The 26,064-nt window shown below is 45.6% G+C and overlaps 1 protein-coding gene across 2 annotated transcripts in view; it reads right to left on the reverse strand.

Moving 5' to 3' along the window:
* Positions 1–26,064, reverse strand: part of LOC126187460 (irregular chiasm C-roughest protein) — an 853,136-nt gene that overhangs the window by 205,961 nt on the left and 621,111 nt on the right. For both annotated transcript variants that reach the window (XM_049928554.1, XM_049928555.1), the window contains one exon: positions 1,063–1,311. In XM_049928554.1, coding sequence (XP_049784511.1) covers positions 1,063–1,303 — 241 coding nt within the window. In that variant the 5' untranslated portion in view covers positions 1,304–1,311. The remainder of the gene's footprint in view (positions 1–1,062; positions 1,312–26,064) is intronic.

Consider the following 26,064-nt stretch of genomic DNA (forward strand, 5'->3'; position numbering starts at 1 on the left):
CAGAAAAATAACTAGCTTCACACGTTTCAGTTAAGCTGAAGTTCTTAAATATTTCAACAGTTAAGCATGACGAAGTCCTAATTCAACCTGCTTCCTATCACCTGAAATCCCCCTTAAGAGCTACGATCCGTACTTACCAAGCGTTCACCGAAGAGTGGTCCTTTCTCTTTCCAGACTACCTAGCTCCCCGTGCAGCGGAAGCTATCAGAGGGGTAGCCCTCCGTCACCAACCTCCCACACAAAAACAGCCTTCGACACAGCCTCCGACTAACATGGGTAAACTTCTCTGATCAGGTACTGGAAACCTAAGTTGGTCATCCTGTCCCCTCCTTCGAACGAGAAGCAACATCGCCTCCTCTCAGCAGACGATGACCAACTCAGCGTTTCCCACAAAACAAAACCGAAACCCCACATTAAAACACGCACGTAATATTCAATAGACCTTATTTGAGTGCTCAGTCTTTCTGGAAGTGTTCATGAATTGAGCTAAAATCAGGTAGTAAAGTGGATAAGTTGTACCGAATTCGACAAGCGTCTAATGAAACGACTTCACAGAGACGTTTCAAACTTATCCCTAACTCGTGACCAATGTTTGAGTTCAGTATATTTCATATTTTACCAAAATTATATGCTGTCTGCTTCCTCGTTTTGGGCCATCCTATCTAAATTAGATTGTTAGGTTGCAGAATACTTCCATTTTTCCCACGGCATTTTTTTCGATCTCCGTCTTTAGAAGACTATTTCCGTTTTTAAGGTTCTGCGTTACTATTGCCTCCAATGTTTACCAAATTCGCTGCGTATTTCGTGTATTAATTATTATCCTATCTCCCTTAAGTTTGACGATGTAGGAAGTGTTACTCACAAACCTTGATACTGCAGTCGTTGGGTATTTACTCTCGGGCGAGAATAATGTTGCAGACTGGTCATTTGTACATACAGGAGAACAGCAACGGTACAACCATTCTGAACTGCAAAGGATGTACAAACTCTTTGTCGGTGTACGTGTACACACGAGAGAACAGTGGCGGCGCAGTAGGTTTGAAACTGCTGTGTGGTACTCACCCTCCTCGTCGCTGCCGATCATGGAGTAGCGGTCGAAGCCGGACAGGTTGCGGTCGGTGCCGAGGCCGAAGTCGTCCTTGGTCCACTGCAGCATGCCCGTCTTGTTGATGACGCGGCAGGGCAGCGTGACGCGCGTGCCTTCGACGGCGGTCTGGTCTTGGGGCTCCATGGCGAAGCGCTGCTCGCCGCGCGCCGACACCGCCAGCCACAGCAGCGCCGCCCACCACACCTGGCGGCGCATCGTGGCCCCTGCCGACACACCGGCACACCACCCGCTCAACACACTCTCCCAGGCAGCCAGTTCAGTCTCTGGGCTTCACGTGCCCTTAGCGCTACGATTTCACCCGGAACAAGTCCCGCCCATTCACCCCCCCCCCATGCCTATCCATAGTGTAAGGCCCTCCCCTAAACAGCCGCCGCCAGTTCCGCAAACTGGAACCTACATCAAAGTTGTTATCGCCACAGTCCAACACATGTTAGACTGTGATGAAATTCAGTAATGATAAGAAACTTACGTTTTTCTGGATAGTAATGTAATATATATCTGCATTATTAAAGAAATAAAAATATTTATGGAGAACTGAAAGCATCGCCAGCAATAGAAAACAAAAAAATAACGTGATGTTATTTAGGGCAATAAGGACAAATTTTCATTAACTAATTCACTTATTATAATACGTTTATTTGAGGGAAACAGCAGAGCAAACATACAATGCGAAAACAATGGTCTTGAATCTGTCATGTCGGTAGTAAAGTCATAGATGCAGTCGAATAATTCTGTTGTCTAAAATCAGCGTTATATAGAAATAAGTGAAGGCTGTTTTGTTTATGTAGGCACTCATAGTAGCTCACGAAAATTGAAGAATATAAGAACGTCATAAAGTAGAAATGCCTAATGAAAGCAGTAAGATATTTGCTTGTATGACATATTTCGTTAGTATTTGCGTGGGTAATGGGCGAATTTTAACTTGTAAATTCTTCCAGTGCCATACCTGCGCATTATAAACAAGGTTACAAAGAATTGTGGCCGTTTCTGTGTGATTAATGACCTATATGCTGTTGCAAACGTCTCAGGAAAATGTGTCGTTATTCTTTGTCCTGTCTGTTTTTAACTCAATATTTATTAATTTCGTAAATGTCATTCAAACCATTTTTTAAAAATATAGTGTGATGTGTATGTTTGTCACAGAGCAGTTATGGAGGAAATTAATGCTGCGGTGTTTCACGACTGTAAAACGTCCTTCATGCTGTGCTAGTTCTTCTTTCACCCCTGAAACGTTTCAGCAAAACTATTCAGTGAATAGCACGCAAAAACAGCTTGGATCGATCTAGCAAGAACAAAATAATTTTGATGCCCTCTGGAAGTATAGTGAACATTGGTGCTTGTTTCACATATACTGTGTGAGTTCTGTCAAGTATACTGTGGTTCCTCTTTCTCCAAGCAAATTACTCTTTGAGGGTAGGTTTATCCTGCTTTAGCTTTGGGTGCTTTTCCTCACATAGAAGTATGTTTCTTCATAGGCTATTCATCTGAATACTGAGTTCTCGTATTTAAAGAATTCAGTACTAAATTGTTTTCTCTTATGTTTGCTGTGGAAGTACCCGGCACAACTGAGGCCACTTGTGCACGTTTTTTTGTAACGTGTCTTTTAACTACCTGGAAAAATTTAAGACCTAGCAAGATATTAATGTAACATTCACTCCAAGTGCAGCCGAACGCGGAAAAACCACGTGGGTCAACTGAAACGAAGCCCAGGAGCCGAACAAAGACCGGGAAAACCGGGGGTGAGTGGGCGGGACTTGTTGCGGGTGAAATCCTAGCGCTAACGATTCCTCTGGGCTACTGGTGCTGGATCCTAGTTGGAACCTTGAGCACTGCTGGTTACGTTCCAAGTGCGGCACTGTGGCCTTGAGGAGACCTGATCTGGGCTGCAAGGAGAGATCGGAAGTGTTTCACCTCACACAGCCAGAAGGGTCACAGTCATGCATTATCGATACCCCTTCAGTTGTCTCTTCAAAAACGAATAAATGGCTCTGGACCATGAGATCTCAACTAAGCTGAGGAAGGCTCAAGCACTCACGTTCTTTGCCCCCGTCACATGCTACAAACCTCTCATTTACCTCTATGCCAGACATACAGTTTTGCCTGTCTGGTGATCCAGATATATACACATGGACGAATTGCCATTAGGGATTTTTTTTTTGGTTGGGGGGGGGGGGCGTTGGGAACTACATCCTACTTCTTGATGTTTTCAGATTCTAGGGGTTAAGTATTCATGCCTACTCCCTAACAGGCTAATCCAGGAAGCCCTGGTGTCACTCTGGGTCTGGGAGTTAATTGCTCTGGACACACATCTGGGGTGGAGGGACCTGGATTCAGTAGCGGTCGGGCCTGGCCAATGAGATCCGTGGGCTATTTCGACTTGCGTTATACGTGTCACGTTCTGGTTCAAAAAATGGTTGAAATGGCTCTGAGCACTATGAGACTTAACTTCTCAGGTCATCAGTCCCCTAGAACTTACAACTACTCGAACCTAACTAACCTAAGAACATCACACACATCCATGCCCGAGGCAGGATACGAACCTGCGATCGTAGCGGTCGCGCGGTTCCAGACTGTAGCGCCTAGAACCGCTCGGCCACCCCGGCCGGCGTGCCACGTTCTGCACTAAGGGTTGAATTCATTGTAGAAATGCTGCAGTTGTCTAATTTCAAGTTGGCACTCCGCGTCGTTCCCGCGGTCACTGACCGGTAGATTGCAACATCCCGACGGTGGCTAAATACATTCCTCTTTGGATTGTTCTGACCTTTTTAAAAGGTTGGTTTCTCCGAGTTTCAGTGTGTGGAGATGGCTAGAGTTTCGACCAGTGAAGACTGCTTGATAACTCACCAGATGCAAGAGTAAACCTAACATGATTGGTGGTCAAACAAGTAAAAACAACAAACGTAAATTTACTAATATGAGCTTCTCGACTAGTAAGTTCTTGAACACCGTGGCTGAGTATAATGGTAAGGTGAGATTCCCCATACTTGATTTTTGAAGCATTTTGAAGTGGAAATGTCTTTAAAATTTGTGCTAGATATGGAGGCGCAATCACTCGAGATGAGCGACAGTGTCCGTCGAAGTAGTTTCAAACTTCTATAAATCGTCTAAAAAACACACAGTGCGGCCACCTTGATCTCTCTTAGAAGAAAAAGACCGAATATTTGTGGTAGTACCAATCTGACATCTATGGTCAGCAGACGGCGCAGACTGCCAAGTGCTAAATGAGCAAATCAGTTTCCACTTTACTGATTCGATACGTTCCATGAACGGGGTAATGCCTCAAAGACCAATTATTCGACACAATAAATCAGATATTATTTCTTAAGACGTCCACCGACAAAAAGGAATAATGTCTCATTATTATATAATGTCTCATTATCTCCCGTGGCAAGCTTCGTTTCTTTTGATTTATGATTCACATTAACTGGCAGAAGCCGGCCTCGTGGCCGGCCGGTGTGGCCGTGCGGTTAAGGCGCTTCAGTCTGGAACCGCGTGACCGCTACGGTCGCAGGTTCGAATCCTGCCTCGGGCATGGATGTGTGTGATGTTCTTAGGTTAGTTAGGTTTAATTAGTTCTAAGTTCTAGGCGACTGATGACCTCAGAAGTTAAGTCGCATAGTTCTCAGAGCCATTTGAACCGGCCTCGTGGAAGATCAGTTTTGATTCCGGTGAAACAAAGGAACATGCGAGGCATTACTGACCCTACGACTTATGTTAGAGGATAGGCCGAGGAAAGGCAAACCTACGTTTATAGCATTTATAGACTTAGAGGAAGCTTTTGAAAATGTTGACTGGAATGTTCTCTTTCAAACTCTAAAGGTGGTAGGAGCAAAATAGAGGGAGCGAAAGGCTGTTTACAATTTGCATAGAAACCAGATGGTAGTTATAAGAGGCGAATGGCACAAAAGGGAAGCAGTGGTTGACAAGAGAGTGAGACAGAATTGTAGCCTGTCCCAGATGTTATTCAGTCTGCTTATTGACCAAGCAGTAAGGGGAAAAAAAAAGAAAAAATTGAGGTAGGATTGGGGTAGGAATTAAAGTCCAGGGAGGAGAAATAAAAACTTTGAGGTTTGCCAATGACATTGTAATTCTGTCAGAGACAGCAAAGGGCCTGGAAGAGCAGCTGAACGGAATGGACAGTGCCTTGAAAGGAGGATATAAGATGAACATCAACAGAAGTAAAATGAGGATAATGGAATATATTCGAATTAAATCAGGTGATGTTGAGGGAATTAGATTAGGAAATGAGACACTTGAAGTAGTAAATGAGTTTGCTATTTGGGAAGCAAAATAACTGATTATGGTCGAAGTAGGGAGGATATAAAATGTACACTGGCAGTGGCAAGAAAAACGTTTTTGAAGAAGAGAAATTTGTTAACATCGAGTAAATATTTAAGTGTCAGGAAGTCTTTTCTGGTAATATTTGTGTGGAGTGTAGCCATGTACGGAAGTGAAACATGGACGACACACGGTTTTCACAAGAAGAGAATAGAGGCTTTTGAAATGTGGTGCTACAGAAGAATGCTGAGGGTTAAATGGGTAGACCACGTAGCTAATGAGAGGTACTGAATAGAATTGGGGAGAAGAGACATTTGTGGTACTACCTGACTGGAAGAAGGAATCGGTTGGTAGGACACATTCTGTGGCATCAAGAGATCATCAATTTAGTACGGGAAGGACGTGTGGCGGGGGGGGGGGGGCTAAAATCGTAAAGGGAGACCAAGAGATGAATACAGTAGGCAGATTCATAGGGATGTAGATTGCAGTAATTACTTGGAGATGAAAAGGCTTGCACAGGATAGCATAGCATGGAGAGCTGCATCAAACCAGTCTTTAGCTTGAAGACCACAACAACAACCACGTTTATCTTTGTAGCCGTGTTGCGATGAAAGCATCTGTACAATAAAGGAAATGATGAATGTATATGCCGTGTGCCTTGTTTAAAAACAAATTTGTTCAAATTAATAAAATATTCATGGGCTTCCAGTCGCATCGCATAAGCTTTCGACTGAGATCTCCTCGGCCATTGTCAAGTCGTAAATGACTGCCGTGTTGCTGTGGCCTCCCTGTTATATAGCTGCGCTGTTGATTGTGACGTAACTGGTGCTCTCTTCCTCGTGACGTCTTTGCTAGTAGTGTGGCTATACCACAAAGACAAGGCAGTCATTTACCTTTGACAGTGGCTGAGAAGACCTCGGTGGAAAGCTCGTGGGATTTTAACTACGTAACACGGCTGGAAGCCCGAGAAGATTTTATTAATTCATATCACCGCGAGACCAAGCATTCATAAATTTGTTCCATTCACTCACGGCAGTTCCATTTTGTGACAGTATTGCACACTGTATTCTCCCCCCTCAACCATGCATTCCGTACTGCTCGGTTCTGTCACGGGCTTGTTTTTTGGCATTATTAGTTGTACGTTAACACTGACACAGAGCGGTATAGATAACTTATGTGGTGTCAACATTACGGAGCGTCAGTACACTTTGCACTCAGTGATAGGAATCACACTTTGGGTAACAATGGATTCTTCGTGATGTTGCTTTTTCGTGGCCAGCTTGCTCGCCAGCCATGACGCCAACGGATTTGTTCTTCTGGGGGCATGTGAAGAGACTAGTTTTCGAGAACCCGGTCATTACTCGCATTGACCTGGCTGCTAGGATTGCCGCAGCCCCAGAAGTAGTACGCCAAACTTCTGGGATTCTTGACGTATGTAATGCAGTCAATGGTGCGTCGCTGTACACACTAATGTGTCCATTGTGGTCGACATTTCGACCAATACCTCTAAGTGAACAGTTTCTCATTTATTACGTACCCTAATGTACAATATTAGAGCAGACTGAACACACTATGATGGGGTTCACCCTGTTCCTCATAAAGGCCGCATCAGCACCAAACTGGTTAGCGTAGATGGCTGCAGTGCAGAGGACCCGGGTTTCGTTCCCAGTACTGATAAGAATGTTTGCTTGGTGGGTGTGCTGGAATGCGGTGCACTCAGCCCCGTGCTGTCAGATGGGGAGCTACTTGAGAATTAGTGGCTCCAAGGTAACAGATTCGTCTTTATTTTCATCCTGCTTTGTGTAAGGTGAAAGATGCGGTTGGTTGGACTACTATTCTCCGCACCCATTTTTCGAAAGCATACACATAACACAGTAAAAAAAACATATTTCGTTACAGTGATCTGTGAACGGTGTGTGTCTGCAGCATTACAGAATGACAGAGGCAGCCACTAAGCGTGGGGTGACACCGCTGGGACCCGCGGATGCGTATCGAGGCCTACGCTTTCCGGCTGGTTGCACAGCCCTCTCGGTTCCATTGCGCGTTATCCCGGGGGCCTGTTTTTCTCCCTTTTGGAGTGCATTGTTACTCCCATGAAATAAGCCCACCGCCAAGCGCTTGCCTCTCGACTGTAGGTGCGAGACAAACTACCCTTAATCAATCACGGTCCTTCATTATCTCTGTGGAATAGCCTTACACTCTTGATTCACTTTCACGGTTTGGTAACTCCTCTTATTCAGGTTACTAAGGTTCATTCCTTTTTCCATGACTCTGCGTACCTTTTGAAAAGTTTGTAGCTACTTCCACTACTAGTATATCTAGACAATGTAAGCTGCCATATTTTGCCAAATTTTTAGCTAGGGAATAAGTAAAGAGTTAGATAGTTACAGTGAGTAACAAATCGCTACTGGATAGAGAAGAAACTTCCGCCGTCAGTGCAGGCACATACTGAAATTAAACATATCGTCGGCTGTTGAATAACTAGCGTTAACCACTGAGCTACTCGGCTGTATTTATGAAACTGTCTACGCCCTAAATACATATACTGAGGTCACATTGCAGAGTATGGCGGGGGACGCTTTTAACCATTCCCATTCATTGGGAAAAGGGATTGTTTTTATGCCTCTGTACGAACCAAAATATCCCTTATTTCGTCCTTGCGCGAGATGAATGTATATACTACAGAATTGTTCTACAGTCTCTCGCAATCTCTTAACATCCTTCACGCCATTTTGCGAAACCAGTGTCTTCTTCCTTACAAGGATACCTATGCTACCTTATGGAGCATTTCTGTCACACTCTCATGTTTACCGAACTGAACGCTAAGGAATTCTTACACGCGCCTCTAAATTGCTTAATTTTACTAGGTCTACGACTTTGCTTCCGCCGTTTTTTCTCGAAGTTCGGGGCTTTATTGTGAAAAACCTACAAAAAAAATTATGCTTCATAGTATTGCCCATCGCAGGCCACTACATTCTCCCATCTTTCGGATAGCATACGAATCCCGTTTCGGAAGAACTGGGCGTCTTTTGTGGGGATCCATGAATCGATTCACGTTGAAAACATTCTCTGTGCGTTCTTCCACTAATAGTTCCCTCACCATAGGTATACCCAGCATTTTAACAGCCACAGCCGTAGATTTCTTCATGTTAAAGCAGAAAATTAAAACTTCACGAAAATGGCGAGAAATGGGTACGTTAGTTGTCATACTTAATCGAGAATATCTTTATGATGCCATCACAAATGGACTAATATTTTTATGGCATTATGTTTACAGATGCCTAAAAATGATTCAAATGGCTCTGAGCACTATGGGACTTAACATCTATGGTCATCAGTCCCCTAGAACTTAGAACTACTTAAACCTAACTAACCTAAGGACAGCACGCAACACCCAGTAATCACGAGGCAGAGAAAATATCTGACCCCGCCGGGAATCGAACCCGGGAACCCGGGCGTGGGAAGCGAGAACGCTACCGCACGACCACGGACTACAGGTGCCTAAGCCTATTGTATTACACCTATGACCAACCACCCGAACCCCACCTGGCCCTACTACCGTCTATTGCAAAACGGCGGAAGCAAAGTTTTAGACCTAATACGAGCTCCTTACCAGGCCGTGAAGGCCCAAGGGATCTGAGTCGGCGGTGCGGTATGGAGAGGCTTGTGGTCAGCACACCCCTCTGCCAGCCGTTTTGCAGACTTTGCAGACCGTGGAGCCGCTACTACTGGGTCAAGTACTCCTCAGTTGGTGTCACGAGGCTGAGTGCACCATGTACCAGTGCTCTCACGAAGCAAAAATCCTTGGTAGAACCGGGACTCGAATCCGGGTCCTGCACATGGCAGACACCAACGCAGACCACCTGGGTTCGGAGTGACTCTGCTGCAGAATGGTTTCCCTTTAATCTGGCGTGTTAGGGATCTCAGTCACTCAAGTTGTGCTTACGAATGTGTGGCACATGCGGCGTCCTGAACCCAGTCACCTTTCTACTCTATCTGATCAAAAGTATGCGGACATTGTGTATGTTTTATGTTAACCGGGGACCTAGAAACGACGTAGAGGCTCCGTGCCCGCCGCAGTCGCAGTGGTCCACAACCGCGGTCCCCCCCGCCACCCCACACCGAAACCAGGGTTATTGTGCAGTTCGGCCCCCGTTGGACCCCCCCAGGGAACGTCTCACACCAGACGAGTGTAACCCCTGTGTTTGCGTGGTAGAGTAATGGTGGTGTACGCGTACGTGGAGAACTTGTTTGCACAGCAATCGCCGACATAGTGTAGCCGAGGCGGAATAATAGGAACCAGTCCGCATTCGCCGAGCCAGATGGAAAACCGCCTAAAAACCATCCACAGACTGGCCGGCTCACCGAACCTCGACACAAGTCCACCGCGCGGATTCGTGCCGGGCCCCAGGCGCTCCTTCCCGCTCCGGAAAGCCGTGCTTTAAACCGCTCGGCTAACAGGGCGGGCATGCGGACATTATTACGGAGTACGCACACCCTTCGTTTTATGACTGCTTGGACTCTACTGGCGACACTTTCAATGAGGATTATGTCTATGAGGAAATAGCAGCTCATTCTTCCAGAAAAGCCTGAACCAGACTAGATAGTGATTTTGGACGATAGGGTCTGAAGTAAGCTCAACGTTCTAACTCGTTCCAAAGGTGTTCCATTGGGTTCAGGTCGGGGCTCTGGACAGGGTAGTCCATTTCAGGAATTTTCTTGCCAATAAATCAAGCCTCACAGGTGCTGCTTTATGACAAGGTGCATCGTTATGCTGACAGAGTCGCTTACAGTTTCTTAACCGTTCCTCTACTGTCTGCAGCGTACAACGCTGTAAAATGTGTTCATATGCTTCCGTATTAAGCGTTTACTTAAGTGCAATAACGGGATCACACCCTAAGCACGAAACGCACCGCCATACCGTAATACCACCTCCTCCATACTTCGCTGTTGTCACTACACATCATGACAAGTAACTTTCTCCAGGCATTCACCAAACGCAAACTATTCCTTCAGGTTCAATACTCTAAATCACTCGCTTCAAGTCTCCCACTGTCCAGTGGCTTCGCTCTTTACATCACCTCATGCGTCACTTAAAAAGCATTGACAACATAAATGTGTGGCTTATGAGAAGCTGCTCGAACATTGTACCCCATTCCTTGTAATTCCCTACGCACAATCACTGTGCTAGCTGGACTGCCGGTAGCACTTTGCAACTCAGGATGATTCCTTCCGCTAATTTCATTAGATTTTTTGCAAAACCCCTCCGTAGTGCTTGATGGTCTCTGTCCGTCAGCACATGAGATCTGCCTGGCCTCGGTTTGCTGTCGTTGTTCTTGCGCGTTTCCACTTCACTCTCACGTCGCCAACAGTTGATGTGGAGAGCTGTAGAAGGACTGAAATGTCCCTGATGGATTTGATACTCAAGTGACATAGAATGACTATTCCACGTTCGAAGTCACTGAGATTTGCTGACCAACCCATTCTGCCGTTCCTGCTTCTCTACCGACAACACAATACTCCCCGCCTCCTTTTATATTGGGACGTCGGCCTCTCGTGATATCTAGTGGCCAATTCCGCATTACATTGGGCTGTCTGGATACTTTTGTTCACACAGTGTAGGTGCGCTACCCTTGTCTAGAACGAAATGATAGTTAAATCAAGACTCTAAGCTGTCGACAGGCGTTGATATACATCAGCGTGGACAGGTGAAAATGTGTGCCCCGACCGGGACTCGAACCCGGGATCTCCTGCTTCATGGCAGACGCTCTATACATCTGAGCCACCGAGGGCACAGAGGATAGTGCGACTCCAGGGATTTTATCCCTTGCGCGCTCCCCGTGAGACCCGCATTCTCAACTTAATGTCGACAGACTACATTCGTAGTGCCCCTGCCCATTACACTCATTACTCGCGGCAGACTGTCTTACCGAGTCCCATAAGAGTTCGGGCAATGCGTGTCGCTAACTATTGCTTTGTCCCGTGAGCTTACGTAAGCGTGGTGACATGAAGTCGAACTAACGCATTAGATAAGTTGCAACAAAGTTTGTGACAGTTCCTGACAAATATATATGAAGAAAGTATCTGTTCTTTCGGACATGTCCGAAAGAACAGATACGTTTTTCATATATAGTTAAGGCTAACCAGCCATTGACCTCCTCCTTCTGTGCTGGATGCACACGCATTGCCCGAACTCTTACGGGACTCGGTAAGATTGTCTGCCGCGTGTAATGAGTGTGATGGGCAGGGACACTACAATTGGGAACTTGGGTCTCACGGGGAGCGTGCAAAATCCCTGCAGTCGCACTATCCTCTGTGCCGTAGGTGGCTCAGATGGATAAGGCGTCTGCCATGTAATCAGGACATCCCTGGTTCGAGTCGCGGTCGGGGCACACATTTTCAACTGTCTCCGTTGACGTATATTAACGCCTGTCGACAGCTTTGGGTCTCGATTTAATTATTTCATTCTAAGAGAGCTGCATGGTTGCCGATGGTGTCTGTTCTTTCGGACATGCCCGAAAGAACAGATACCTTCTCCATAAATACTTGTCTAGAACTGTCACGACCTTCGCTACAACTTATGTAATGTGTTAGTTCGACTTCATGTCGCCACGCTTACGTAAGCTCACGGGACAAAGTAATAGCTTGCGACTTAGAAGAGTACAGTGGTCGCTTTTTGATGGTGTAGCAATGGCTCCAAGCAGTGATGCTCCTTCACGGCTATCTGGCCATGGCAATGAAGTGGTATGCACGTAATAAACGGTAACGTGTAGACGCTACAGAACTGCAAAAAGGGGGTATTAATGATGCTGCCCGAATATTGGTATATCAACGTGTCTGCCAAGAATGGTGTGCCACTTACACTCGTGTAACACGGCGCCTTCGATGGGCCAAACGATACAGAAGATATGACAGTAACTGGCTTAGGCGTGTAGCGTTGTCCGAAGCGTAGCTAATTGATCTCTTTTCAAATGACACAAGACTTAGAACGCACCGACGATTAAACCGCAGGAAACGGGAATCGTTATTTTGGTGATAATTTGTAACTTATTAATTAACATCAATTATCGAGTTTAAAAACAGGGGAAAATATCTCTATACGTAGTGATCTTCATAATACCAATGTCATCTCCTTGTCACCTCGGTGATACACAGCATATTTTAAAAAAGGGTAACTTACTAGTGTAGGAGGCAGTATTGGTCAAAACTGGAAGAAAAGTTCTGATAATTGTATGTCTGTGAACCATTGCTTGTTGAGAAATGGACAGTTTTACTTGTGACGAGTAATGTGTAGTATTCGGTGGCGTAGGCTGTCTTACTGTTGCAGTTCTTTGCGGAATGAACCATCAGCGGTACTGGAGAACGTTACCCTTGCACTTAGACAACGACTGTGGTTTGCGTGCAACTGAACACTTACACATTTTCCACAGTTGCTGACCGCAGTGCTTCATGGCCAATGGACTGGTCGAGGGGGTCCGGTAGAATGGCCTGCCAGCTGGATTTTCCTTCGTGGGAGCATTTAAAGGCATTGGTGCACGCCCAACTTATCGACATTGTGCAGACGTTACAGGAGCGTGTGGCCAATGCATGTGGCGCAGTCCAAATGGAGCCAATTTTATTTGAAAGACTGCGTGATTAAATGCGAAGTAGGGCTGAAGGATGTGTGGTAACCACATGCACCGCTGCCTATAGCTTCTGATTCTACTTACAGTAAAGGACAGATGCGGATGTGAGGACAGAATGTCCCTTTCTCGACAGGTATTGGTTTCATTACATATCGTTATAGGAAGTAGTTCTGACCAATAGTACCTCCTGTCGTAATATTCTAATTCTCTTGCTTACCAGCTAATCATGTTTTTGCAATTAATTTTTTTGCTTCGGTAGTTTATTTTAATTATTTCTAATTGTTTATTGAATATTGAAACTGTATTACCATCTTTTGAGGGTGAGGCATTACAACATGCTCGATACTTTGAGGTAAAAACAAGTATGTTGGAACAGAGGCGAGAGGACTGTGTTATCAAAAGATTGTTGAATAATGTTACAACCGCCCAGATAGTGCCGTCCTCGACTGAGTTGCAGGTCACCTACTGAAGGTTCACGTGTAGGCGCCGCTAACAGATTTATTCGGTCCGTGTCGAGTGTTGGTTGAGACCCTCCCATCTACCCCCCCCCCCCCCCTCCTCTCAGCAGCCCGTCACACGAGCGGGCGTCAGCTTTAATCCGCGCTCCGCGCCCCTCGTGCGCTTATTTCTCCCGATAATCGCTCGGTGCGCGTCGAGCACGCAGATCCGTTACCCGAAGTGGGCTGCGCGTTAGAGCTGCACAAAGCAAAGCGAAACAAAACAAAACGAGAAGAGACGAGACGGAAAGAGCCCGCAGAGCTGGCCGGAGCCACTCGCCAAGAGGCGGCGAGCGAGCTTAGCGCCTGCCGGAGTTTTCCGAGTGAGGATCCCCCGTGCTGTGCTCAGCCACTTTCGGTTAGGGGGGGGAAAAAGTTTCAGATGGCCATTCGTCGCGACCTCCCACTTTTTTTTTCCTTTTTCCTCCGAGAACGAGTTTCTGTAGCGCTCCGTCAGCATCTATTTAACCGTTCCTCGCCCGTATGGTATTACGAGGCTAGAGTCAGTAGCCATAGGATAGCTTAAACTCTTTATCAATAAGACTTTTCCAAACATTTGTGATACTCTGAACCATTACAACACTTTTGTCATCTTAAACAAATGCACACTCTGTAGTGATTGGTCGTCTGCAGTGCACATCCACGGATTGCGCGCGTGCCCGTTATTGGATCTATGTTACTGTCTAGCACCGCATTATATTTAGCAATATCAGTAGTGTGATTCATAAAAAAAGAAAAACTGATGCTCACGGAGACGCATCTGTGGCAATGTCCTGTCCTTCACGGTGGTCACTTCCCAGTACCTGAGGTGTTCAAAAAAATGGCTGAGTACTATGGGACGCAACGTCTGAGGTCATCAGTCCCCTAGAACTCAGAACTACTTAAACCTAACTAACCTAATGACATCACATACATCCATGACCGAGGCAGGATTCGAACCTACGACCGTGGCGCACTCACGGTTTCAGACTGTAGCGCCTAGAACCGCACGGCCACAGCGGCCGGCTGCCTGAGGTGTCTGTGGTCTGCAAGTGGCACAGCCAGTAGTGGCTCGCGGCACCTGCCCTGCCCGGCTCAGTAATCCGAACGCACAGAATCTAACATTCTTTAATTTATTTTAATATCTGAATAAGAGGACTGCTCGGTTACACCTTGGACTTGAGAACTTTGTAGTTCACGAAAAGTGTATTGCCCGAATGCCGGAAACATTGGACCAAAAAGCCAGCCAGTGCGGAGTAGCTCTCGTAAATTAGCTACTAGGCTGTCAGTCAGTGCCAACGGGCGAGACACAACAGCACAACTGGGGCTGGCAGTCACTTTCCGGACAAATTTGTTGAAAGCGGTGCTTACACACTCCGGTTAACTCTTCCGACTGCCCTGTGTCGTAACGTAGACCACCACTTACGCAGCGGAAAAACTGGCCAATTGCTTTAAGTGTCCAGAAATGTAAAATTTGCGCACTTTAGAAAACACAGAAACATAGTAGACCCATATTCTGTCTATATCCTCAGCAAGTCTCCAGAGTGAAGCTTGAGATTAATGAAATTCTACAAAAATGACTTTACTGTCTCTACGAATCATTTCGCTGTCGCTGCTCGATCTCATCATATCCATCTGTGGATGGAGGCTGAGACGGCGGCAGAATCAGTCATTAGGAGCACACCAATGACCCGCGCCTGCGACTAAGTCCTAATCAGCCCGAAATCTTTCCCAGTCCCTCAGCTCATCTGCTCGCAGATGGTACTTGAGCGGCTTCGCAGGCCAGTGAAGGTGAAGGCTCCCAGAGATGAAGAAGTCGAAGAGTCGAATACCAAAAACTGAATGAAATTGTACCTACTAGGTCGCAAGAGGAAAACTTGTATTTCTGCGTTTTGCGTTCTTTACTCTGGTCGGATCCGCTGCGCTATATATATTCCAAGCGCCGACCAGTAAAAAGATTCCTTAAAAGATGCTGGTCCACTTCCCTGAATTTTTCTTCAAGGTGTTAACAAGTAATGCACTTCCTACCATTTAGTGCTGAAAAAACGCATCTAATTCTCTTTCTGTCTCTTCCTGTGACCAATGAAGTGGGACCTGACAATGTTGAATGTTTATGGAAAAAGTTCAAGGCAATCGTAAAATGCGTTTTAGACAGGTACGTGCCGAGTAAAACTGTGAGGGACGGGAAAAACCCACCGTGGTACAACAACAAAGTTAGGAAACTACTGCGAAAGCAAAGAGAGCTTCACTGCAAGTTTAAACGCAGCCAAAACCTCTCAGACAAACAGACGCTAAACGATGTCAAAGTTAGCGTAAGGAGGGCTATGCGTGAAGCGTTCAGTGAATTCGAAAGTAAAATTCTATGTACCGACTTGACAGAAAATCCTAGGAAGTTCTGGTCTTACGTTAAATCAGTAAGTGGCTCGAAACAGCATATCCAGACACTCCGGGATGATGATGGCATTGAAACAGAGGATGACAAGCGTAAAGCTGAAATATTAAACACCTTTTTTCCAAAGCTGTTTCACAGAGGAAGACCGCACTGCAGTTCCTTCTCTAAATCCTCGCACAAACGAAAAAATGGCTGACATCGAAATAAGTGTCCAAGGAATAGAAAAGCAACTGGAATCACTCAACAGAGGAAAGTCCACTGGATCTGACGGGATACCAATTCGATTCTACACAGAGTACGCGAAAGAACTTGCCCCCCTTCTAACAGCCGTGTACCGCAAGTCTCTAGAGGAACGGGAGGTTCCAAATGATTGGAAAAGAGCACAGGTAGTCCCAGTCTTCAAGACGGGTCGTCGAGCAGATGCGCAAAACTATAGACCTATATCTCTGACGTCGATCTGTTGTAGAATTTTAGAACATGTTTTTTGCTCGAATATCATGTCGTTTTTGGAAACTCAGAATCTACTATGTAGGAATCAACATGGATTCCGGAAACAGCGATCGTGTGAGACCCAACTAGCTTTATGTGTTCATGAGACCCAGAAAATATTAGATACAGGCTCCCAGGTAGATGCTATTTTTCTTGACTTCCGGAAGGCGTTCGATACAGTTCCGCACTGTCGCCTGATAAACAAAGTAAGAGCCTACGGAATATCAGACCAGCTGTGTGGCTGGATTGAAGAGTTTTTAGCAAACAGAACACAGCATGTTGTTATCAACGGAGAGACGTCTACAGACGTTAAAGTAACCTCTGGTGTGCCACAGGGGAGTGTTATGGGACCATTGCTTTTCACAATATATATAAATGACCTAGTAGATAGTGTCGGAAGTTCCATGCGGCTTTTCGCGGATGATGCTGTAGTATACAGAGAAGTTGCAGCATTAGAAAATTGTAGCGAAATGCAGGAAGATCTGCAGCGGATAGGCACTTGGTGCAGGGAGTGGCAACTGACCCTTAACATAGACAAATGTAATGTATTGCGAATACATAGAAAGAAGGATCCTTTATTGTATGATTATATGATAGCGGAACAAGCACTGGTAGCAGTTACTTCTGTAAAATATCTGGGAGTATGCGTGCGGAACGATTTGAAGTGGAATGATCATATAAAATTAATTGTTGGTAAGGCGGGTACCAGGTTGAGATTCATTGGGAGAGTCCTTAGAAAATGTAGTCCATCAACAAAGGAGGTGGCTTACAAAACACTCGTTCGACCTATACTTGAGTATTGCTCGTCAGTGTGGGATCCGTACCAGATCGGGTTGACGGAGGAGATAGAGAAGATTCAAAGAATGATGATGATGATGATGTTTGGTTTGTGGGGCGCTCAACAGCGTGGTTATCAGCGCCCGTACAATGTCTCAACCTTTTGCTCAGTCCAATTTCGCCACTTTCCTGGATGATGATGAAATGATGAGGACAACACAAACACCCAGTCATCTCGAGGCAGGTGAAAATCCCTGACCCCGCCGGGAATCGAACCCGGGACCCCGTGCTCGGGAAGCGAGAACGCTACCGCGAGACCACGAGCGGCGGACAGAGATTCAAAGAAGAGCGGCGCGTTTCGTCACAGGGTTATTTGGTAACCGTGATAGCGTTACGGAGATGTTTAACAAACTCAAGTGGCAGACTCTGCAAGAGAGGCGCTCTGCATCGCGGTGTAGCTTGCTCGCCAGGTTTCGAGAGGGTGCGTTTCTGGATGAGGTATCGAATATATTGCTTCCCCCTACTTATACCTCCCGAGGAGATCACGAATGTAAAATTAGAGAGATTAGAGTGCGCACAGAGGCCTTCAGACAGTCGTTCTTCCCGCGAACCATACGCGACTGGAACAGGAAAGGGAGGTAATGACAGTGGCACGTAAAGTGCCCTCCGCCACACACCGTTGGGTTGCTTGCGGAGTATAAATGTAGATGCAGATGTAGATGTAGACCTCGGCAGCACCGTCAAATGTCTCTCTCTAACTTCCAGTTTATTTACATTAGCCAATCCTGTCAGTTCCTATGTTGCGTAAATATTTCGTTCTTGTGAACACGGCTTTCGGCGGCGTCCCACGCGTATAAAGAGGCTGCAAAGCGGAGTCTCTTACTTCATGTTCCCGATGTTGTCTATAGGGTCGTGTGCGTCTCAAAAGCGCTTTGTTCACAACAGATGCGCTAACTCAAAAGGGAAGTCTGGTCGAGCAAACGGCACTGACTTGCAGTCCAACCGGAGCGCCCTTCGGAGAATTAATATGGAGGTGGTCCCTCTACACTGCTACCGGGCCTCGCTGTTCGCCAGAGGACTGCCATATCGTCCTACTATGCTTCCAACTGACTTCATACTTATAAACTTCCTGCAAATCCAAAGAAAATGTAAATTAAGAGAATTAGCTATTGACAATAGCTGGTACTAATATGCATTTCACTTCTTGTTTATGATTACGAATTCCGATCTAATGTGTGTTCTGATTTAATATTAGTTACGGGACAGTTAAGGAAAAAAAAGACCACATAAAATTTCGATCAGTGAAACAAGCTGCAAGCTCTTTGCTTTCCGTGTTTTGCGATGAGGTAGTACGGACCAAAATAAGAAAACATTGTCTAGTAAGTATGGGCTCTAAAATGCGTTCCATAAGAACTGTGAGCGCCTCTCGACCTTCGATACCGTGAAACAAATCTCTTCTTTCGAGCTCTTTGCTTTCCATATTTTGGGAGGTGGTAGTATGGACAAAAACAAGAAAAAGTCCAGTAAACAGTGGTTCTAAAGTACAAGCCTTAAGAGCTATTAACACTTGTTCAACTACGCTACTGGGAAACACATCTCTTCTACTGAATAAGTGCTCATACCTCTTAAGGCAAGCATTTTGAAGCTCCTGTTTACCAGACAATTTTTCCATGTCTTGGTCCATACTAGCTCCTCCCAAAGTACACTGTGTGATCGAAAGTATCCGGACACCCCCAAAAACATACGATTTTCATATTAGGTGCATTGTGCTGCCACCTACTGCCAGGTACTCCATATTAGCGACCTCAGTAGTCATTAGAAATCGTGAGAGAGCAGAGTGGGGCGCGCCGCGGAACTCACGGACTTCGAACGTCCTCAGGTGATTTGGTGAGACTAGTGTCATACGTCTGTCCGCGAGATTTCCACACCCCTAAACATGACTAGGTCCACTGTTTCCGGTGTGATAGTGAAGTGGCAACGAGAAGGAACACGTACAGCACAAAAGCGTACAGGCCGACCTCGTATGTTGAGTGACAGAGACCGCCGACAGTTGTAGATGTTCGTATTGTGTAATAGGCAGACATCTATCCAAACCATTACACAGGAATTCCAAACTGCATCAGGATCCACTGCAGGTACTATGACAGTTAGGCGGGAGGTGCCAAAACTTGTATTTAATGGTCAAGCGGCTGCTCTTAAGCCACACGTCAAATGCCAAACGATGCCTCGCTTGGTGTACGGACCGTAAACATTGGACGATTGAACAGTGGGAAAACGTTATGTGGAGTGACGAATGACGGTACACAATGTAGCGATCCGACTGCAGGGTCTGGGTATTGTGAATGCCCGGTGAACGTCATCTGCCAGCGTGTGTAGTGTCACAGTAAAATTCGGAAGCGGTGGTGTTATGGTGTGGTCGTGTTTTTCGTGGAGGGGGCCTGCACCCCTTGTTTTTCGTGGCACTATCACAGCACAGGCCTACATTGATTTTTTTAAGCACCTTCTTGCTTCCTACCGTTGAAGGCAATTTGGGAATGCGATTGCATCTTTCAACACGATCGAGTAGCTGTTCATAATGCACGGCCTGCGGCGGAGTGGTTACACGACAATAACATCCCCGTAATGGACTGGTCTGCACAGAGTCCTGACCTGAATCCTACAGTACTCCTTTGGGATGTTTTGGAACGCCGGCTTCGTGTCAGGCCTCACCGACCGATATCGATACCTCTCCTCAGTACAGCACTCCGTGAGGAATGGGCTGCCATTCCCCAAGAAACCTTCCAGCACCTGATTGAAAGCAAGCGTGCGAGAGTGGAAGCTGTCATCAAGGCTAAGCGTGGGCCAACACCATATTGAATTCCAGCATTACCGATGGAGGGCGCCACAAACTTGTAAGTCATTTTCATCCAGGTGTGCGGATACTTTTGATCATGTAGTGTATGAAAAGCAAAGACCTGACATTAGTAGAGATTTGTTTCACAGTATGGAAGATGAAGAAGTGCTCATACCTCTTAAGGTGTATATTTTAAAACCCATGTTTGCTATACTTTTTTACTTCGAATAATCGTTCCCGTCATATCCTTGAAATTTGATCATTCTTCCTGTGACATCCTACATCTGTCACTGTCATCATTGTAGTTTGTGCGTATAAATTCGGACCGATGTACACTGCGAGAAGTATCTACTTTAACTGTTACGGGGAAACAGCTCTTTCAAACAAATAACTGTTTCTGATACTGCAAGTAGATGAACAAGTGAGGACCAAATTTCTGTTTTTTTTTTTTCGTCTAATTTACCCTGTATTCGTAGCACAGGGCTTACAGAGATCTGAATACGAAGCTTGTGACGCTACGGAATGCAGCCTTAGTACTTAATTAAGGATTTACACGTCTGGATGCAATAAATATTTGCAGCATTAAAGTCAAACCTTGACCTGCTTAGGTAAGGTCCACGGAGGAGTAACAGCGTGCTTAAAATTTAATCGTGATGTGCAATCGTAGTTAAATAAAATTCATAGTCGTGGCACTTATCTCTAGCCGCTTCAGGCTCAGGAGAGGAGCGAACAAAACGTCTACAACAGTACTGCTACAATTTCTGCTTACGTATTTCGCCTCCACTTATTTGTCAGTTCACTAATTTACTGCAGCTTTAATTGCGAATATAACCGCAGTTTGTCCAGTTACATCTCATAATCTGCTGCGCAGCTGCAGAACAATCGCGCAGTCTGCGTTAAGCCCTACTCATGTCATTCAAGTAATGTTTTGTTCGCTCTGTATTAAGCGGCTACAGCAAATGTCGGCGTATTATTATCCTCGGTATGTTCACGTATCTGAGAGACAACGTAATCAAAAAGTGTTACATAAATCCAGAAATAGTTGCATTTGTACCGCATATAGAGTGTATAAAGCTGGTTATTACTGTGTAAAGAAAATTACGAATAGAATTCCTCACAGTGAGAACGTGTGACCCCCTTTTTGTTTTAAATATATGTAAATCACCATAAACGCTACATAAAATGAAGAGAGGAGTCAGTTCTTTTCTCGTTAGAGATGAAATAACAAATCCTGCCAGAAAGACGTTAACGGAGATTTTTCCATGACTTATTCACGGGTTAGTTTCTCTTTTTAATGAAGAAGAATGCACTGTAACAACGTATTCGCGTCACTAATAAACGTATCGTATGAGAAGAGATTATTAACTGAACTACAGTGTAATTCACATCAGTTACCAACAGCTTTAACTGGTAATAAGCATATCTGAGGAATTTATCAAACAACACGATTCATGAATAACTACGCTTACAACGTTTCAAGTTGTATCCCTTATCGCACAGTAGCTCCTAGCTTTATAAATGAGTGTATTCACAATAGTCATATTTCATTTAATAACTTTTAATAAAAGCTTTATGTAGCATTGACAGAAATACAAATAACTTACGTTAAGTGGCAAGTATGCTATCACATCTTCTGAGAAAATTTATTATTTTTGTACATCAGTCGGCACGTACTGCGTCATGATGTGAGACGGAAAGTGCGATCCATAGAACGTAGAAATGATAAGTTAAGTACATAATATGACCTTCCTTTTATTTCGAAAACAATATCCAAAAGTTTGTCTGGGTAATTTATATACAACCAGTATAAATTTTAATGAGATATGTTTAACTACTGTGCATATTGTCATAAGGTTTACCTTGAAAGTGGTCCAAAATACATTTAACTAATTAAACTATTGTTGCCACTTCAGATGTTACCCTAACTTAGAAAGAATTAGATCTCAATGTTGAGCTTCCATACTACGGTAGTCCCTTTCAGTGGGCACTACCATCTCACCTGCGGGTCGTCGTATGATTACAAGGCTGCCCACTTTCAAGGCGTTCGCACCACGTTCTTGTGAATGCACACAGTTCAATTTATTGAGCACGTCTGACATAGGGAAACATTTCCAAAACGCTCTTTTTTCGTACCAGGTTCATAGCTGTACTTCGTAGTGAAGGTAGTACAAATCATGACTTCCAGAAGTAGACAGTTGCCTTTCCCATTTTGTTGGGAAGAAATGGGCTTACCTCAGTGCATCCTGTGCTGTGAGGCTCTTGGGACGAAGAGGGATTTTAACGTACTGAACCACTACGTGCAGTGTTGCAATAAGATAAGCGGGACGGCGATGCCGAAAGTAATTAGTTACCGCACTGAAGAATTAAGTACAGCAAGCGGTAAATTTGAGCCATAAAAATTGGTCTTAAGAGTTTTTACATGTTCATTTGTTCACGCTTCGATTATTATTAGATAAAGTAAGTTTTATGCAACTAAGTTTCAGATGTTGACATTGTGCAACTTCTTTAGTGTTTCGACACACAGAGTCAGGACCTGCGGAACATGGTATATGAAACAGAATTATTTATCACTCTGTTATCAGCTGAACCATGTAAACACGGAATCTCGTACCATACGTAGCATTCATTTCCGTCTACTGGTCTGTAAACAGTTTAGGAATCTCTGTTTTATCTTAAAGCTATGGAACGCTCTTCGTTGCTTGTACTGACAAACCAAGAATGACGATAGTTAACACCTGTTATGGTCCTGTTGTAAGGTAAGTGTAGAAGAGTTGCGCTAGGTACACAGAGATATGGCTGTCATCATGAATGTGTTGGGGCGACTTTATCTTGTTAACTTATTCCTGCCCTGAAAAGGATTGTAACTGCATAAAGGTCATAGTTTCACGATACAGCACTGTGGTGTCCCCACACTGCTAGAAATCTGATATCAAATATTTAATCATTCGTAAATAAAAAGAAATTTCATGTTCCACAAATGCGATAATTCTTTTTATTTCTAGAGAAACGCAAAACCTCTATGAAATGACTGAAATGTTGCTGTCCACTTTCACAATTTTAGTTTTGTGGGATTGGAACAAAGGGTCTTTGGTGGCGGAAAAGTGGTTCTGTTGGAAAAGAATGGGGGAAAGAAACATCATTGCTGCCACTGGTCACTATTTAGAACGGGAAAGATAGCATGGCAATGTTGCTTAAGAGAAATGGCAGGTAGATCCAGTTGCCTAATCGCAAAGGGGTTTCTTCCTCCGCACAGAATCAACATCTCTTTACTTTGCGACATGTGAGAGTTGTGCCTTCGAGTACCTCTTGAGTGTTGGTCACTGTAATGAGGGTACGTACAGTGCGGCGTCATGTTGGCGTTGTATGTTGATGAGAGAAGACGGAGGCCGAAACAAACACCCTACTACTCTTGAAGAACATAGAGGGGGCCATGGAGACTGAAGTCCGCGTTTGGCGGATCGATCACCATCAAAAGTGCCGCATGCTCTCACTCCTTGAGATAGTAGGGAGAGTTATGGGTTTTAATCGATGACATTGGTGCAATGACTGGTGATCAACAGCTTGAAGCCAACACGTCTCCTCCGGTTGCCGGCTGAAGACAGTGAAAGTTCCATCGTATTCTCATTCTATTTATTAGCGCTTGGCGATTCCACTTCTTTGTTCTAAAGTTTACTGCCGCTTGCAGAGTTGTGCACTTTGTCCGTTCGAAGGACTTTCTCAGTTGTCTATGTGCTAATTTTGTAAGAGATCTGGCGATTTATTGGTTGTACGGGCGTAATCTTTTAATACTTACGTTTACAGGTTCGCTATCTGTAGTTTGGCCTGATTGTGATTTGAAGTTCATCTCCCCTACCGCGCAGAGATGGCACACAGCGGAGCTCATACTATTACGATTGCCCCCTCCCCTACCACGATGTCCACGAAGGCACCAGTCTAGGTACGGGGGCTGTTTTATTTATTCATAGTCCGGTCAGTCACAAAACTAAAACCGCTTCCAAAATCCGACGAAGCTTGGTGGAGCTGCGTTGCGCATTGTCTCTAGTATACCCGTCGATCGCGTCACGTCACTCGTTTCAGTTATAAGCAAACCAGTTAATAACTAAACTCCGCCCGAACAGGCTATGAAGGCCCAACGGTACCGACCGGCCGCCGTGTCATCTTCAGCCCACAGGCGTCAGCGGATGCGGATACGGTCATGTGGGCAGCATACCGCTCTCCCGGCCGTATGTCAGTTTACGAGACCGGAGCCACTACTTTTCAGTTTGCCTAACAACGGCTGAGTGCAACCCGCTTGCCAACAGCTCTCGGCAGACCGGATGGTCACCCATCCAAGTGCTAGCCCAGTCCGACAGCGCTTAACTTCGGTGATCTGACGGAAACCGGCGTTACCATTACGGAGAGACCGTTGGGCGTTCTAAGCACACAGTGAGAACAATAGTCTCCCTCTAACAGCAAACTGCTTGGTGCGTGGTTTCAATCGTTTTCTTCGTACTGAGGGTTGCCGCCTGATTTCAAGCAGTCCACATAATGTAACTGTAATGTGTGGCAGCAAAGGGTGGCAATGGTGCAGGAACTTTAGAGCAAGAGGTGCACACGTTCATGATGCTGGCTGTCAGGGAAGGAAGCGAGTGTTAATCGATGATCTCGTTCAGCGAGTGGATCAAGCGATTCGAGAAAATTGTCTACGAAGTGCATTTCAGAACAAGCGAAGAGGAATGTTGTCATGAGTCACTTAATGTCTTCATGGCAATGCTCGGTCGTAAGCGGCAGCTACAACAAAGACGTTTCTGCAGAGTTTACGACGGGACGTGTTTAATTACCGCACAGCACAGACTCTGCTTCCTGTGATTTTCATCTATTTGCTGCCGGCCGGAGTGGCCGTGCGGTTCTAGGCGTTACAGTCCGGTGTCGGGCGACCGCTACGGTCGCAGGTTCGAATCCTGCCTCGGGCATGGATGTGTGTGATGTCTTTAGGTTAGTTAGGTTTAATTAGTTGTAAGCTCTAGGCAACTGATGACCTCAGAAGTTAAGTCGCATAGTGCTCAGAGCCATTTGAACCATTTGAGCCATCTATTTGCTCATATTAATCGCTGGCTGAGGATATCATTTTGGTGCAGACAACGAGCTGCAAACCAGTGGAGAGAACTGCGGAATCCCCAAGCGGCTCGCCGGCCGATGTGGCCCAGCAGTTCTAGGCGCTTCAGTCCGGAACCACGCTGCTGCTACGGTCTCAGGTTCGAATCCTGCCTCGCGCATGGATGTGTGTGATATCCTTAGGTTAGTTAGGTTTAAGTAGTTCTAGGTCTAGGGGACTGATGATCTCAGATGTTAAGTCCCATAGTGCTTAGAGCCATTTGAACCCAAGCGGCTGCGTTCTATGACGAGCGTACTGGAAAGTTGTTACCAATCTACCACAAAAGTATAAGTCGGAGCAGCAAGTTCGTAGCGAAGTAGTCAGAAGATTCTTAATTTTCACCGTGGTTTCCAATTTGCGACCGATCGAACCTTGGGGAGAAAAAAGCCCGAGTCGAGCGCCTTCGCGCATGTGTGCCTTAGCTCCATCGACAATGTGGGTGGGGCCCCGCGGGATTAGCTGAGCGGTCTAAGGCGCTGCAGTCATGGGCTGTGCGGCTGATCCTGGCGGAGGTTCGAGTCCTCCCTCGGGCATGAGTGTGTGTGTTTGTCCTTAGGATAATTTAGGTTAAGTGGTGTGTAAGCTTAGGGACTGATGACCTTAGGAGTTCAGTCCCATAGGATTTCACACACATTTGAACATACGTGGGTGGGTACTGTCTAGGAAAGCAATGGAAAGCCTACATAACGACAGCTAAATTGGGGTCTGAAGCCCGTTCATCCCGGGTGAGACTCTAGTGCCTAAATCATTGTATCACCCTGCACGTTTTTAACTGTTGTCTGAATCTCCCACATCGCTTAGCTTATCGCGAACTCGATCTAAGGGACTAGCGGTCACGGTACAGATAGACGGCACCCGATTAGCCACCCACCGACCGTGTGTGCACAGAATTATGCGCGAGCGCGCGCGGCTCGAACAAATCAAATCCTGTGGCGCCGGGCGGTGCTGCGCG

The sequence above is a fragment of the Schistocerca cancellata genome, chromosome 5 (genome assembly GCF_023864275.1).
Source record: "Schistocerca cancellata isolate TAMUIC-IGC-003103 chromosome 5, iqSchCanc2.1, whole genome shotgun sequence".
NCBI classification, from domain to species: domain Eukaryota; kingdom Metazoa; phylum Arthropoda; class Insecta; order Orthoptera; family Acrididae; genus Schistocerca; species Schistocerca cancellata.